At 34.9% G+C, this 15278-nt stretch overlaps 1 protein-coding gene across 2 annotated transcripts; it reads right to left on the bottom strand.

Moving 5' to 3' along the window:
* Positions 1-1551: 1551 nt before the first annotated feature.
* On the bottom strand, positions 1552-7683 carry LOC112291877 (serine/threonine protein phosphatase 2A regulatory subunit B''beta). Of its 2 annotated transcripts, none has more exons than XM_024539819.3 (12): positions 7232-7683; positions 5410-5646; positions 5019-5124; positions 4716-4815; positions 4292-4397; positions 4020-4110; positions 3699-3840; positions 3406-3553; positions 3155-3264; positions 2815-2971; positions 2569-2694; positions 1552-2276 (listed from the first exon to the last, which is right to left on the bottom strand). In XM_024539819.3, the coding sequence occupies exons 1-12, from the start codon at positions 7487-7489 to the stop codon at positions 2136-2138; spliced, it is 1722 nt and encodes a 573-aa protein (XP_024395587.1). In that variant the 5' UTR covers positions 7490-7683; the 3' UTR covers positions 1552-2135. The 2 variants fall into 2 exon arrangements, with proteins under 2 accessions (XP_024395587.1, XP_024395588.1); XM_024539820.3 differs by lacking the exon at positions 7232-7683 and adding an exon at positions 5952-5968.
* Between the last annotated feature and the right edge of the window lie 7595 nt (positions 7684-15278).

The following is a 15278-nucleotide window of genomic DNA, read 5'->3' on the forward strand; positions in this document are numbered from 1 at the left end:
ATTAATGATTGGCTATTTGCACTCAATTGAATATATAAATTTTTAATTTTTAATTGAATTCAAAACACATTTCATTGGATATTGTACAAGATGGGTTATCTCTATTGTACATTATTCTATGTTTGAACAAAATAGATTCTAATTTCTTAAAAAGGTTAGCAACTTTCCTATTAAACTACCTATGAAAATTGGATTATTACAACCATTGATTTTAAACAAAAAATCTCTCTATATTTATATAAATATATACTTCCACTAACACATATAGACAATTTTGACACTTCATACATACAAGAGAATGTAAAAATGAAATAACCATACCAAAGAGAAAAACAATTTATAAGACCAATATGATTGTATAAGAGGTATCAAAATTTAACTACAATTTCATTCTTCATACATGGCGGCCTGTTGAGGAGTTTTTCACAATCTTGTTGAAGCACACAATGTCCGCTGAGGTGTTCTCCAATAATGCAGTAATTGTAAATAGTTCACCTATGATTAAAATGTAGATCAAGCACTAAAACCTGTGTATAACACTCATGTTTGCTTGAAGCCTTCCATTACAGTATCATTGGTCTGAATTCCTTTTTTCTATTAAGTAAAATCTTTTATAAGATTGATCCAAAAAAAAAGTGAGCAGTAGTGCATATACATTAATTTCTATTGCGATGTACATTGTTTGTTACATTCATTTTCAAGATGAATTTATGAAGAACCAAATACTACGATAGATAAACAATCCTTTTTTGCAGTGATGAATATTCTGATGAGAATATGAAAGATTTTCACTGTATGAATAACCTCAACATTCTATGAAAAAATAATCAATGTACGATTGAAGTTTCCAAAGAGTCATTCCACACCACACTGAATCAAAATTACTGTACTAGAGCATTATTGTACTAACTGTACAAAACATATGTAATTGGTTATCAGACAGTGAAGCTTAGCAAAATTATTATTATCATCTCCCCTCGATGAATATACTAAAGACTGGATAACTGAGTCATCTCTTGACTTAGCCTTTAAAAGTGTTCAGATGAAGATTTCCTAGTACTGAAAAGACGTCACTGTTGCACAGGAATCCAGCAGATCAGATCACATGCAAATTAGTAGGGAAAGGCTATCTGGAAATACCGGATGAAAAATAAAAGCTCAAGTGGCGCACGTTATCAGGGAATTCTGTTAACCAGTCTTATCCCAAAACCTCAGGATAGCTCCACAACCTGCAAATCTTCAAAAACAAATGTTCGTTTGTATGACATGGATGTCTGCTTAGGTAAACAATGGTGCGGAGAAGCCGTTTCACTGTTTCAACTAACCAAACTACCTTACAGACCAAAGACTAAAGACTGGAACTTAAGGACTACAGGAAAAGATTATCACAAGAAAATACAGCTTAGAGCACTCCATGCCTACCTGCTGGAGCACTACACAGTTGAGGCCTAATTGTGGATATCAGAAAGAGATTTATGTACATACACGTCACTAAACGTCCAACTGACCAGTTGGGCAGGACTAAAATAAGACTGAAAGAGTCACAGGATGTGATAGAAGACAAAGGGGTCTCATGAAACCACCAATGACCACCAAAACCAAATTGATAACATGAAGTAACTTCAGCGAAGTGCTACACAACAATTGAGTGAATGTTATACAAAGAGCGATCTTGGAACCAAGCGATGTACCTCATTGTTCTGTACCAAGACAACGAAACTTGATGAGCAAGCGATCAAAGAGTTTTTTGACAGCGGACCTCTGCAGACCTGGCCTCGAAGTATTGGCTGTCACCATATGCGCACACTAGGTTCTTGTTTCTAGCTGGACGATTGAGCTCAACTTAGAACCTGTACATGGCGAGATGGTGACCTGAAACATATGACGTTGTACATCCTAAAGACATACAATGTTGCCATTCGAGTTCTGTACAAATGTCGCATGCATCGTATGGTCTTTTCGTAGAACCCTGACTCTCGACTCAATACGCTCTCCCAAACAACACTCTACAATTATAATGAGAAACCCTGAAAGAATTGCACGGACCAGTTGCTAAAACTCAGAAGAAATTCCATAGTTCTGTCTGCGTCTGCGAAGATTTTTAAAAAGAATGAATCTTGAGAGACGGCAGAGAGTTAGAAAAGAGCTTCATAAGGCTCGTCCCAGACTTCTGCACTGCCGTTCGAAGCATCCTCGCCGTCTTCTTCCATTGAAAGTCGACTGTACTCCATGTGTGCAAACCGGTCCCACTCCGTCAATGATGGGTCCTCCCTCTCCTGTTCAAGAAATCCAATTACACGAGAGCTAATAAATCACCAAAATCCCACAATAAGTGTGTAATTATGAGTCGAATTCGACATGCACACTCGTCTTCTGACTGACCTTGAGCACCACGAGAATGTTCGCATACACTATTTAGATGTCAAAGGTTACACAGTGATCCACATGATGTGGAGCCCCGCTGCGAAAAATAAGATTTAGTTCATAATTGTGAATAATGAACTGGACACTCGCTTTATGACCAACTAAGAATTGAAATCCAGGTTTTCGATATGAGTAATGTAATACCTGACGAATGAGAAAAGGGTCACGAGTCTCAAATGCTACGAACTTGTTCAGGTTGAAGAGAATATTGAAAAAATTCCCAGATAATTTACACCGCTTCAGGTCACGAAGTGTCAATTGTCCCTCTTTCTGCAGTGAAGGGTAGATGTCAACAATACACCCATGCTAAGTACCGACCAATTCATTGAACACTAAAGCAACTCAAGGAAGAGAATGAACTTGTACAAATCTTCAAAAGCAAATGCTTACCGCTGGCCCTATCATGTCAGCCATTTGACAAACAACATCTTCAAAAAGAACAGGCTCCTGAGCCATACACTCCATCCGATGAAGTTGCTCCTCGTAAAAATATTGCATCTCATTCGGTGTAATCACACCATCGCAGTCCAGATCCACACACTTGAACCTGCAGCAGGTATGCATAAACATCAATTAGATTGTATCTTGGTTTTTCTCCGCAATCCTCATGCTCTGGTACTACCAGCGATATCTTCTTTTTCAATTGAGAGCGGAGATAGAAAAAAACTGAATTCATGAAACCATGACTAAAGATACAGAACATGTATGCGGGTTGTATAAAGATGCATACCAGTACTCTAAGCTGGGTTCTGAAGATTTGTCCTCTTCTGAAAGTATAAACCACACAAAGTCTTCATAACCCATCTTTCCCTTAACTTTGCTGGTGAATCTTTTTGGAACCTGACATCCACCACGTATTACATTCAAATCCTTGAACGGAATTAGAGTGTTACTTTAGCACTATAGAGAAGACACTCTCACTGTTAAATCGGATCGAGTGCAAATTTGAAAAGCTGAACCTAGTTTTACATCGAAATGCACCTGAGAAAAGATGCGCTCAACGATTCGGTAAGTGAGCGCATGGTTTTCATATCGAAGGAGATCATCCTTGTCTATGAAAAAGTCATGATCTGAATCTAGTTCCCAGAACTTGCAATATATGACGTAAAAATGCTCATACGAAAAATACCTGCACACAGCGTTCAAAATAATCTTGAAAACTCAATTGATGGTAAAAAGCTGCACTCTGTTGAGAAAATGAAAAATATCGACAAAAAAATCAAGTCAGGGGATCAAACAACGTGAAAGAAAGGTTGATCGGAGTTGACACTTGCCGCAATACTTTGTTGATGTCTTCCTCTTCATCCACTTGCTGAAGAGCAGTAATTAAGTTACTCTTTTTCAACTCTTTCAGTTGAATCCGGCCATTCCCCGCTTTATTTACATGGTAGAATATTCTGTAGATCACAGTTTCCGCTGTCCATATCATACGAATCGCAAAAAATCAGGATGCGATGTAAAAGAAGAAATAAGTAATTATTACTGAGAAATTACTAGATCAGTTTATGAATCATACAGACATTGAATGGGTGGATTGCAAGTCCAGATTAATTTAAAAAAAAAAAAAAAAAAAAAAAAAGGGGAACAGAACATACCATATCTGTCTTGAAACTCCGGGGAATCATGTAGGAACTCTAGACCGCGATGCGTCAATAGCAGCTCTCTTAATATGGGCCTAAAGTCCTCCTGCAAAGAGTATAGATACAGAATTCTCAACTGTACACGAACAAAACAAAGAGAGACCAAACGCACAATGCTAACTACAGCATCAGACAGGATGTATATGTTGAGAACCAACCTGGATGTGAAGGAGAAGACTATAGACAGATTATAGGGACCGAGTCCGGTCAAAGTCCTAGAGACGAACCTGTCTAAGGAAATTCTTGTCTGGTTGCTTCAACAAAGTAAAAATGCGAGTTGCAGTGTTCATAGCCAGCATATTTTGGTCCACCCAATATTCTATGAATTTCTCCCTGTGAAAGTTTAAAGTCATAGATTATTCAAGAATTTCTCTAAGCTGCAGATCATAGTCCAATCAATAATTCAAGTGAGAACGCAAAACTCGTAAAGATCACTTGAAGTCAAAACAAAGGATTGGACAGTTCAAAAATGCTGAAATGAAAACTAGCAGAAATAGAGAGGGAAGAATGAATAAATGAATGAATGAAGAAACCAATTAGCAAATTGAGTTTGATGTAATCATGTCCCTTTTGCAGGCAGCATGACAATATCAGCATATGGTGCCCATGCAAAGTGTATCTGAAATAAAACAGCGATGAAATAATCTTAACCTTGTAACAATGCCAGAATTGTTGACATCGATCCTTTTGAATAAAGGACTAGAAAAGAAGGAGGGCAGTTTGCAGACATCCTTAGTGACGGTTGTAAATGCTGCGCATTGTCAACAATAAAAAAATTCTTACGGAAATTCTGATGTCAATGGGTTCCAACAAAGAATAGACAAGCAACTACAGAGAAATCCAGCAAATCAATCGGAACGCCCAGAATCTTAATCCACAGATAAGACTACTGTTTCTGCACAACTCTGATTACAGTTGAGCTGATGTAAAAAACCATCTCGCGAATAGACAAACCTGCCAAAGGAAGACCTTCTGGAAAGGCTCCAAATATCTGGTTTATTCGAGTCATACATGAATCGATAGTGTCCTTCGATGGCGGAGGGCCATTTGGAAAATAAAACTGCGAAAAGAAACCCAAATTGCAACTAACTTCAGTCTTCCACAACACATAATCTCGTCGATTCTTGAGAAGTCGCTCCGTTAACTTCATGTACTTCCCAATACAAGAAAAAACTATGTATGCCTTGATCAGTCAAGCTGCGCCTAAGCCGTAACACTCCGACCAAAGTTAAACCATACATAGGTCGGATAAATCAGATGCATGTCAAAGAGGATACGTGCATTTATGTTGCGCAAAGGAGATAGTGCCGGGGCACAAAGTGATAGATAAAGTTTGGAATATAACCTGCGGTATAACTTCTCGAACAGGTTCACTACTCTTCTTCAACGGAGAGTCTCGTATAAAGTGGCTAGGCCCAGCACGTCTGCTGAAAGGAGACCTAGGAGACATTGGGGAGCCATAACTCCGAGGAGACAGAGGAGGGGTGCTCCCTGTACCCCCAGAGAGATGAGCTGGCAAAAGTGATGGTCCAACATTCAAAGGTCCAGATCCAGCTTTTGCTTCTTCCAATAAGTTCATGACCTGCACAGAAGGGGTATAAGATGATGAATGAACAATAAAAAGCTCCACTAAAACTTTAAGCAGGCAGGAAGCAGACAATAGTGTCTGGAATCCTTGAGAGAACTTCAGCTTCTACGGCTCGAGTATTGACCGAAGACATGTTCAAACCGGTTTAAAAACAATATTAAAGGCAAGGGGGGGGGGGGATTCCAAGTATCAATAATACTTTGGGTGTAGATGTTACGAAGTTGGAGTGATGGGTATGAAATGGGTGTGTAATTGGATATATAATACATATCTAATAGGGTAATGTTAACAATTCAGACCTCACATGGAAGGCAATGCGCTTCCTCAGGTCACTAGTGTCACCGGTTGCACAATTTGACATTATGTTGATGAATATGCTGCATAATTGAAGCATTGAAGTTCATGATGAAAGACAAGTTGAAATTGTCGCCGGAAAGAACGTACAATGTCCTTCAGGTGCCTAACCGGAGGAAGAACTACAACAAATGCAATGGCTCGTAGTGATCATGAGACGTGATTCCACTGGGTAATTCTACAGTGCTGGCAGACGAGCACAACTAAGATGTACAAAGGACATCGAGGGCAAACGAAAATCCTTCCATTAGCAGGAGAAAACCTATATTCACTTGCGATTAAAGGAGCCAATTGGAAGCACCAAAGGGACCCCGAAATAAAAATACTGTATGGTGGGCGAATGGAACACTCAAAGAAAATCTAAACGAAATAAACCTTTGCAACTATGACCGTGCTTTCATTGAAGAGTCAGGAAGAGTATCAGAGATGATATATCAGGGAAAATTGAACACTACATGAAACCTACACGCCCTTCTGAGTGGTGCGATCTCGTGCTACTGCGCAATTAATGCTGCGCTCTATATTCAGGAAAGACGGGTTAAAAGAAAAAGATGGCAAGTAACAACAGAGGCTGTTAACTTTAGTGTCCTACAATCAACATCTTCAAAGATACCAGAAGTGAAAAACGTGAATGCGCTTTCACAAAAACAGTTCGGAAAATCTCTAGTGCCCATTCGATCAATGAACATCAGCCTTCCAGGCAATTAGCATCAGCCTTTAAAGCGATTCATGACGATATTCGGTGATGTTCGATGCTTCTCACAGAGCTTATTTTTGAGTTTGTACGGTGCAGGAAAAAGCAGCTGAGCTAGGATGCGTGGGCGATCCGATTAACATGACCTAATGCGATTCCTGACAAAAAGACTGTCATAGTGCAGGCTAAACTGCATCTTAGACACGGGATTACATATCACCTAATGCCACAGTCAAGTCCAACGAAGTGCAACGCATTACAACCCACCCCTACATTCTCAAGTGGCATGCAAATAAAAAAAACTATCGCCCAAATAGAGTCGTCACGCTCCACTCATTGCCACCCCGAGTCCTACAACCTCAATCCCCATCCCTTCAAAAAATTCACAAAACCCTAATGAATCCCATTCACCAAAACGAACGCAAAACCCCAACTCCGCTCAACCCAGCCACCCAAATCCATCCCGAACTAGCCACCCCCCCACCCGCACACCCGCCTCACATCATCAACACCACTACCACCGCGACTCACCAGACGCTGGGCGTCGGGAAGCGAAATCCATTGTGCGTAAAGCTCCTCCAAGTGGCGCTTACAGAGAGCACTTGGCTTGCTAGGATCGTGAGAGAGCAGCGATGACGACGAGGAAGAAGAGGTAGCTGAGCCGCCGCAAGGGAAGTCCGCGGGGAGCTGCAACAGGTCAGGGTCCAGAACGCCCAGGTCTAGTACTGCTACAGGCGGAGGAGGAGGAGGCTCCATCGTGGCTGCTGCAGCCGCAGCTCCACACGGCATGCTGCTCCCGGCTCCAAATGCAAGCAAAAAAGACGATAAAAAAGACGGGGAAAACACATTCAAAAAGAATAATAAAGAAAAAGAGAGAGAGAGGGAGAGAGGGGAAAAAATAAAATAGGGGAGGGGGGGGGAACGGAGGGCTTGAGTCGTTCGTTCGTTCGTTCGTTCTTTGCAAAGTAGGGAGCAATCACACGAGCAGCACACCCTCGCCGAGGATAAGGAAAGGAAGAAGAAAGGAAAGCAACCAAGCACAGGAGAACAATGGAAAAGAGAGATGCTCACGAAGAAGAAGAAGAAGACGAATACTGGCGGAATCCCGCACGGAGATTCATCCATCGATGTATTCATTCATATTTTGTAGGTGGATGAATTTTCCCAGAACTGTCTTCCTCTCCACGTCGGAATTTTTCCTGGTTTGTATCAGGGTGGAACTGTCTTCCTATCCACGTCGGCTCTTTTTTTGCGTCCGGACCGTGGGCTGGTGTTGCCGTGAGGTCCTGTGGCCGTGTCGTCCTGAGCTGTGCTGGCCATGGGGTTGGGGTTGGGTCCCACTTTCCCGACTATAACTGATGTGTGGGTTTCAGATCTTTGTTAGAAATATTTTGTTTTTTTGTTGTTGTTTTTTTTTATTATTATTATTTTTAAATATTTCTTTCGAAAGAGTGTAGTTAGTGTTGTGGGTTATTTTGGATGGATTTACAGACGTGGTTGCTTCGGAATGAAGGGGTAGGGTCAGTCCACCACCACATTGGGACTCACAAGATGACTGGTATAAATATATATAATAAAAAATGAGGTCATTTTAAATTCCCTAACGAATATATATATATATATATATATATATATTAATATTGGAGAATTTTAAAATGAGGTCATTTTAAATTCCCTAAAGACTATATATATATATATATTGGAGAATTTTAAAATGACTTCATTTTTTTACTAAATCAATTCTCCCATCACAGAAAAAAAAAAAAAAAAAAAAAAAAAAAACTCTAGATTCATTTCTCCACTATTGGATTTGCAACCAATAAAAACCAACCATATTCTTCATCAATGGTGGGTCTATTTTAATAAAAACATGGGTCAATTTAACATTCCCATGTTTCTTGTTCAATTGCAAATTTTAAGCTATTTATTTGTTGTTTTTAGTTTTTTGGCCACCCTGCTTGCTTGCCCCCTGAATTTGGAAGCATGTATGAGTCAAGGGGAGGAGAACTGTAAGGCCCAACAAGAAAGAAAACTCCAAGTAGCCAAAGAAAAACAAAGGAAGAGTCAAAATAAATGTTCTAGAGTTGCATTTTTATGTAAGGGAATGTTAAAGTGACCCAGGTTTTTACTAAATCGACCCATTATCAATATCATCATCACACTCCCTCGTTCCCCGTCCCTGTTCCCCCCGTTCCCAACCTCCCTGTTCCCCCCGTTCCCAACCTCTCTGTTCCTGACGTCCGTCCACGGGCTCCTAGCGGGGCAGCCCATGAAAACGCAACTTGATTGGTTTTAGAAATCGTACAACAGCCCCTCTACCTTGGCATTCAGCGGGTTGAGAGTGTCGAGTTTCGCAGTCATGGCGACCTCCGCCTCCACCGCAGCTACTACATTGGCCGTTGCTGCCCCCTCCTCGGTGGCTGCCTCTCAACACCGTGTCAATGGCTTCTTTAAGGTCTCTGCTTTTCAGGGTCAAAAGTTCGCTGCCGCCTGCAGTGGTTTCTGCCTGCAAAGGAGGCTCCCAAGGGATTCACTCCTCCAACTCTGAACGCTGACACCCTGACGCTAATCTTCGGTGGAAGCACTGATGGTCTATTGCGCAAGGCCTAAGTCAAAGAATTCTACGTCATTACCTGAGAATCACCCAAGGAGCAAATCTTTGAGATGTCCACTAGTGGCACAGCCATCATGAGGTCGGGATCACACCCACACTAAGTTTATCTGGTTGTGCTCTACACAAATGAATAATTCCTTCTTGTTGGGTCTAATATTGTACAGGACATTATAAGGTTTAGTAAAAAGGAAGCTCAAGGTTTTGTAGCTAGACATTGTTCAACATTCTCATGTACAAACAAGAGTTTGACAGCCTTGACCTTTGTTGCATCTTTGGTGTCTGGAAGCCTTCGTATCTTTTTCATGCAAGCTGGGCAGCAATGGCTTCAGCTACTGAGGAGAGAGGGTTGGAGAGTGAAATTGTGTTCTCACCCAAGTTAAGGTCTAACAAAGATCTAACAATGTTTCTGTTTTGGAGTTATGATTTTAATTCAACATGCTTGTGTAATTGGATTCAATCTTGTGAACGATTATGCTTAGCAACGTGCATGATTTTACAAACCTTGAAGAATTGGGTCACAAAATCATATCAATTTGAGAGGAAAAATTCAAGCCAACCTTGATATTAATTGCCTAAGGTTTTGAACACAAGGACATCTAGAAGCAAGATGTTATGATTTGAAAATTGAACTTAGAGTTTGCAGCAAGAGGCATAACTCAAGCCAACTTAGGGTTTTCTATGGCCTTGTGGGATCCCACTAGGTAGACTCCGAGGCTCAAACGATGGATTCAACTTCAATTTTTTCTTTTTTATTTTTTCATAATCTATTTAAACTTTAATAATCTCTAGTCCAACTATTCAATTAAGTTCAAATTTACAACATATGTTGTTATGATGTAAAATGGCTAATAGATGAAAAGGTGAAGAAAATATCATATTTTTGAAGATCTTATTTCAAATATATTATAACAAATTATCTTGGAAAAATAGATAATAGTCAAGGGGAAGAAAAATTAAAGGTGTTAATATTACTTTTTTACAAAATAGACTTCTATTCACTTTGTAGGACCACAAATAGAACAAAATAAGGTAGATTAGAAAAATAAACAATATAAATACCTTTGGAAAGAAGTTAAGAGTAGTTTCCAGCAAAAATTATTTAGAAAAACTAGATATTGATACCTAGAGAGGACCAGTTATGAACCAGGGTCAAAATCAGACCCTGAGGCACAAAATTGGGCTCCGACGACAATTTTGGGGTTTTTTTGGAGATTGAAGGATAATATTTGAGAGTTGACTTCATAGATTTTCTTTAAGTGTTAATTTGATATGATTTGAGTCTATATTGACTCTGTAAGAGCTTTGCAAAGTTGGGGTTTGTTTTGGGTGACTTTGGATTTATAAAATAAAATGGATAATTTTTTTTGGAAAATTTCATAAGTTTAGAAGTAGATCTGCAAGTGAAATTTTGAAGATTTGAGGGTATATATGTGTTCAATATATGTTGTGAGTTTGAGCTAGATTGAGAGGTTGGATCGAGAGTTATTGAGGATTAACTGGGTCAAGGTCTCAAAAAGTAGAGTTTTAGGTCCAATGAGGATTTCTAAGATTTCTTGTAATCTAATAGTTGGATTGGAATGAAAATTTTGTGTATAGATAATAGACTTGTTTTCTTATGTATGTGAGAAATTTAAATCAATTAAACAATTCAATAAGGAGATATTGGCATTGAAAATTCAACATTCAGATTGGAGAAGGAGGCTAGCCAACATCCGAGCAAATATTAGGATTGATCTTCTTTTTGGTGAGTTCGATCTTCTTCAAAAAAAACTATGTTTTTTTTCAATATAATTATCAAGAAGTATGCAAATTTTGAGTTAAAATCAACAATTCATTCATTAATTATTGAGGTTTAAATTTGTTGTAGGAATTAATTGAAATTATTTAGGATTTGACTAGGGTTTGTTTAGGATTTGGTTAGGATTTATTTAGGATTTGGTTAGGATTTTTTTAGGATTTGGTTAGGATTTTTTTAGGATTTGATTAAGATTTATTAAAGATTTATTTATGATTTTTTTAGAGTTTGATTAGGATTTGGTTAGGATTTGGTTAGGATTTGGTTAGGATTTGTTTAGGATTTATTTATGATTTATTTAGGATTTATTTAGAATTTGGTTAGGATTTGATTAGGATTTGTTTAGGATTTGGTTAGGATTTGGTTAGGATTTGTTTAAGATTTGGTTAGGATTTGATTAGGATTTTATTAGGATTTGGTTAGGATTTGATTAGGATTTATTTGAGATTTGTTTAGGATTTGATTAAGGTTTGGTTAAGATTTATCTAAGGTTTGATTAAGATTTATTTAGGATTTGACTAAGATTTGACTAGAATTAGATTATATTTTCACTAGGATTTAATTAAAGTTTCTATTTTAATATTTTATTAAGGTTTTTATTTTAGTATATATTTTTTTAAATTCCTATGTTATTTCTTTATGATTTTTAAAAAGGCTCTAGGAATATTTTGTATTTCTTATATAATTCCTTTGAAATTTTGATTGAATTTGATTGATATTTGATTATATTTGCTAATCTTTAATTCTAATTTGTTTAAGAACCTATTGGAATTGTTAGGGCTTGTTGTTGCAATTTCTCTTTTATCTTCTACAACTAGGTGCTTCGTACATTCTCAAGCCAAATGCCATGTATTACAACAACGTTTAGCACAATTATACTTACAAATTTATAAAATTTTATTTATAGACCTACTAAAAAATTCATAAAATTACTCAAATTATAAATACTATTTTATTTTACAAAACTTAGAGTCACTCAAAATAACCTTGACTTTGAAAAGTTCTTACAAAGTCATTACAAATCCAAATTATTCAAAAATAATGCTCTAGAAAACCCTATGAAGTCTTTTTTTAAACCTCATTCTTTAATTTGTAAAAGAATCTTAAAATAGGTGTATGATTTTATACCTTGGGATTTAGTTTTGACCTTGGTTGACAAGTGGTCCCCTCCAAATGTTAATTTTTGTCTTTTTGAAGTAATTTTTTATTGAAATCAACTTTTAATTTCCTTATATACATGTCTAAATCATTTATTTTTCTAATCTACCTTATTTTGCCTTATTTATGGTCCTAGAAAATAAATAGAAGCCCAATTTGTAAAAAAGTAGCATTTATACTTTTAACTTATTATCCTTTGACTATTATATATATATTTTTAAGATAATTTTTTATATTATTTTAAAATAAAATCTTCTAAAATATATATTTTTTTATACTTTCATCTATTAACTATATTATATAACAACAATGGAGTCAATTCTAATATTTGTCCTACAGATATATATATTTTTTTTTGTTAAATTACATCTATAATTATTCTCTTAATCTTTCTTTCTTATGTTATTCTTTTTTCTTTAATATTTTTAGTTTTTAATTCTTCTTTAATTTCTTTAAATGAACTTATTTTCAAAATTGGAATTTCTTTAAATTCTTTTTATAATTATATAACTTCTTTAATTACATCTTTGCATATCCTTCTTTTACTTGTCCATTCTTAAGAGGCTTTTCTTGAAATTTTTTGAGTTAATAAACTTAAATAAGTTTCTATTTCTATCTTTTTCTTTCTTCATCACTATTACTATTCCTTGATAATTTATTTTTAATTCTCTTTTTATCTCTTTGAGCCCAAATTATTATACATATTTCTAAAATTATTACATTTATGACAGTAATAAGTTGTCCCTATGCTTGTGTATCCTTGGCTTCTTTTTGGTGTTTAAGCTATAGTTGACAATCAAATTTTATATAACCATTTTATTGGCAATAATAAAATTCAAGATTATTATTTCTTCGTGCTTAATTCACATAACTTTTCTTTGGTGAATTTGCATCCTTGTCTCTTTCATATCGTCCTTCACATCTTAGCTATAATCTATCTTCAAAGTAGTTGGATCTATATCTTTTTTTTATAAAGATATCTTTCTTTTTCTCTATAATTATTATTCTTTATAGTATCTTTCTTCTCATAATATTGTTGATTTGAAGGCCCCTAATCTCTATCATCATTATTAGATAAATTTCTTCTTATAGGTTTATTTTTTCTTATATTATTTAATTATCATTATATTTTATAAATTTCTATATTTCTATATTTATAATATTAATTATAAATAAAATAATTAATTTGATATGTGTATATTATAATTTGTGTATAATTTTATATGACATGTAAAAGAAAAATGTCCTTCATTATTGTATTTTCTACAGACAACACCTATTCTAAATTGCTTTGATCTATAGTTAATTGAGCCATCTCTTCTTTTAATTTCCTTAATTTTTTTTAGTTTTCTTTTTTTCTTTCTTCTACTTTTTTTTCTTTCTTCTTCATTTGAATTTTCATTCAAATCTTAAAAGTCTATATCATAAGTTTTTTTATTCATATGTATACTTATTTCAACCTTTTTTTTGCTAACTATAGAGTTTCTTCTAATGTATCTATTGATAAGAAAGCTAAAAATTTATCTAATTTTATTTTTAACCTATTTTAGAGCCATATATTTTTAAATAGGTCAAAGGATTGAGGAATTAATTTATTAGTTGCTCCTATCATTCTTATACATCTTCACCATTCTTTTATTTGAGATGTAAAAGACTATTGATGACTTTTCTACCACTCTTTTTTTCTTTAAGAAAGCATCTTTAAGTTCTTTCCAAAAAGTAAAGCATCATATTCGATATCAATCATACAACTCAAGTGCCATCTTTTTAAGTATTACTTGAAAAAGTGTTAATTTGTCCTCATCTGATGTTTCTTTGTTAGCTTAACAAATATTATTAAATTCCTTGATATAAATGTCTGGATTCCTTTAGCCTTTAAATTTGGATATTCCAACTTTTATATGTCTAATAGTTAGTGCCATATTAGTTTTTATTTTTTTTAATTTATTTTTTTATTATTTTGACATGAATAAACTAAAAGTTTGTATTGAAAATTATCTTGGTTCTATACTTATAGTAGAGTTTATTGAATTCAATTTCCTTATAAACTCTTCTATGATTGAAGGACTTCTTTTTTCATCTCCATTAACTATACTTGTCCAATTTGTGTTATCTTCAATGTTGGAGTTTATATCTTCTATTAAGTTTTTCAACTTAAGTCTTTCAGATGAACCTTCTCTTTTATTATATCATTCCTTTCTTTTAATTTTTGGTTTATCAAATTTTTCCTATTTATTTCTTCTTCTTTCTAATTATATATTCTATAAATATAATATTATTCAATAGCTTATTTTCTTTGAATTTTTGGACTTATACAAAATCCGATTTCTTGGATCATTACCTTATATAGTGCTTGACTTCTATAATCATTAATTTTGATGTTTTTTTTGTGGTTTCTTCTCCAATTTTTTATTGAATGCTTTTCTGGTCTAATTTCCTAATTATCAAATTTGATCTTCCTATAATATTCTTTGATGTAGATCCTTTGTCAATGTGTATCTTTTTTTTACCTTTTTCTTGACTATAATCACATGCTATTTTTTTTTTTTTTTTTCTATTTGCTCAATTGACATGGTTTGATGTACAACATAGAATTGCTCTATACCATTTGTCTTTATGGTTCTTAACATTTTTAATAAATTTGGTAAGTTCTATTAAAAAATATCACTCATTTTTACTAAATAATCTCAATTTTATTTTGTAAGTTTTATAAAAACAATTATCAAAAATAGTAATATATTTCCAACATGGTCACCAAATAAATAATTAGATTCTTATACCTTAAAGATTATATGATATCTTTTTTATGTTTTCACATAGAAACTATTCATGCTCTTATCTAAAATCCTTAGATTTCTTATTTTTATCAAAATCAAGATCAAACAATTCAATCTTAAATCTATCCTAAATATATTGGTTAAGTTTGTTTTGTGTTCTTTAACTTATTCTTTAAAACTCTTACATTAAGAATAACTATATCTTCAAGAACTTCATTTCTTCTTTGTCTTTTT

The sequence above is a fragment of the Physcomitrium patens genome, chromosome 14, assembly GCF_059467195.1.
Source record: "Physcomitrium patens ecotype Gransden chromosome 14, ASM5946719v1, whole genome shotgun sequence".
Classification (NCBI taxonomy): domain Eukaryota; kingdom Viridiplantae; phylum Streptophyta; class Bryopsida; order Funariales; family Funariaceae; genus Physcomitrium; species Physcomitrium patens.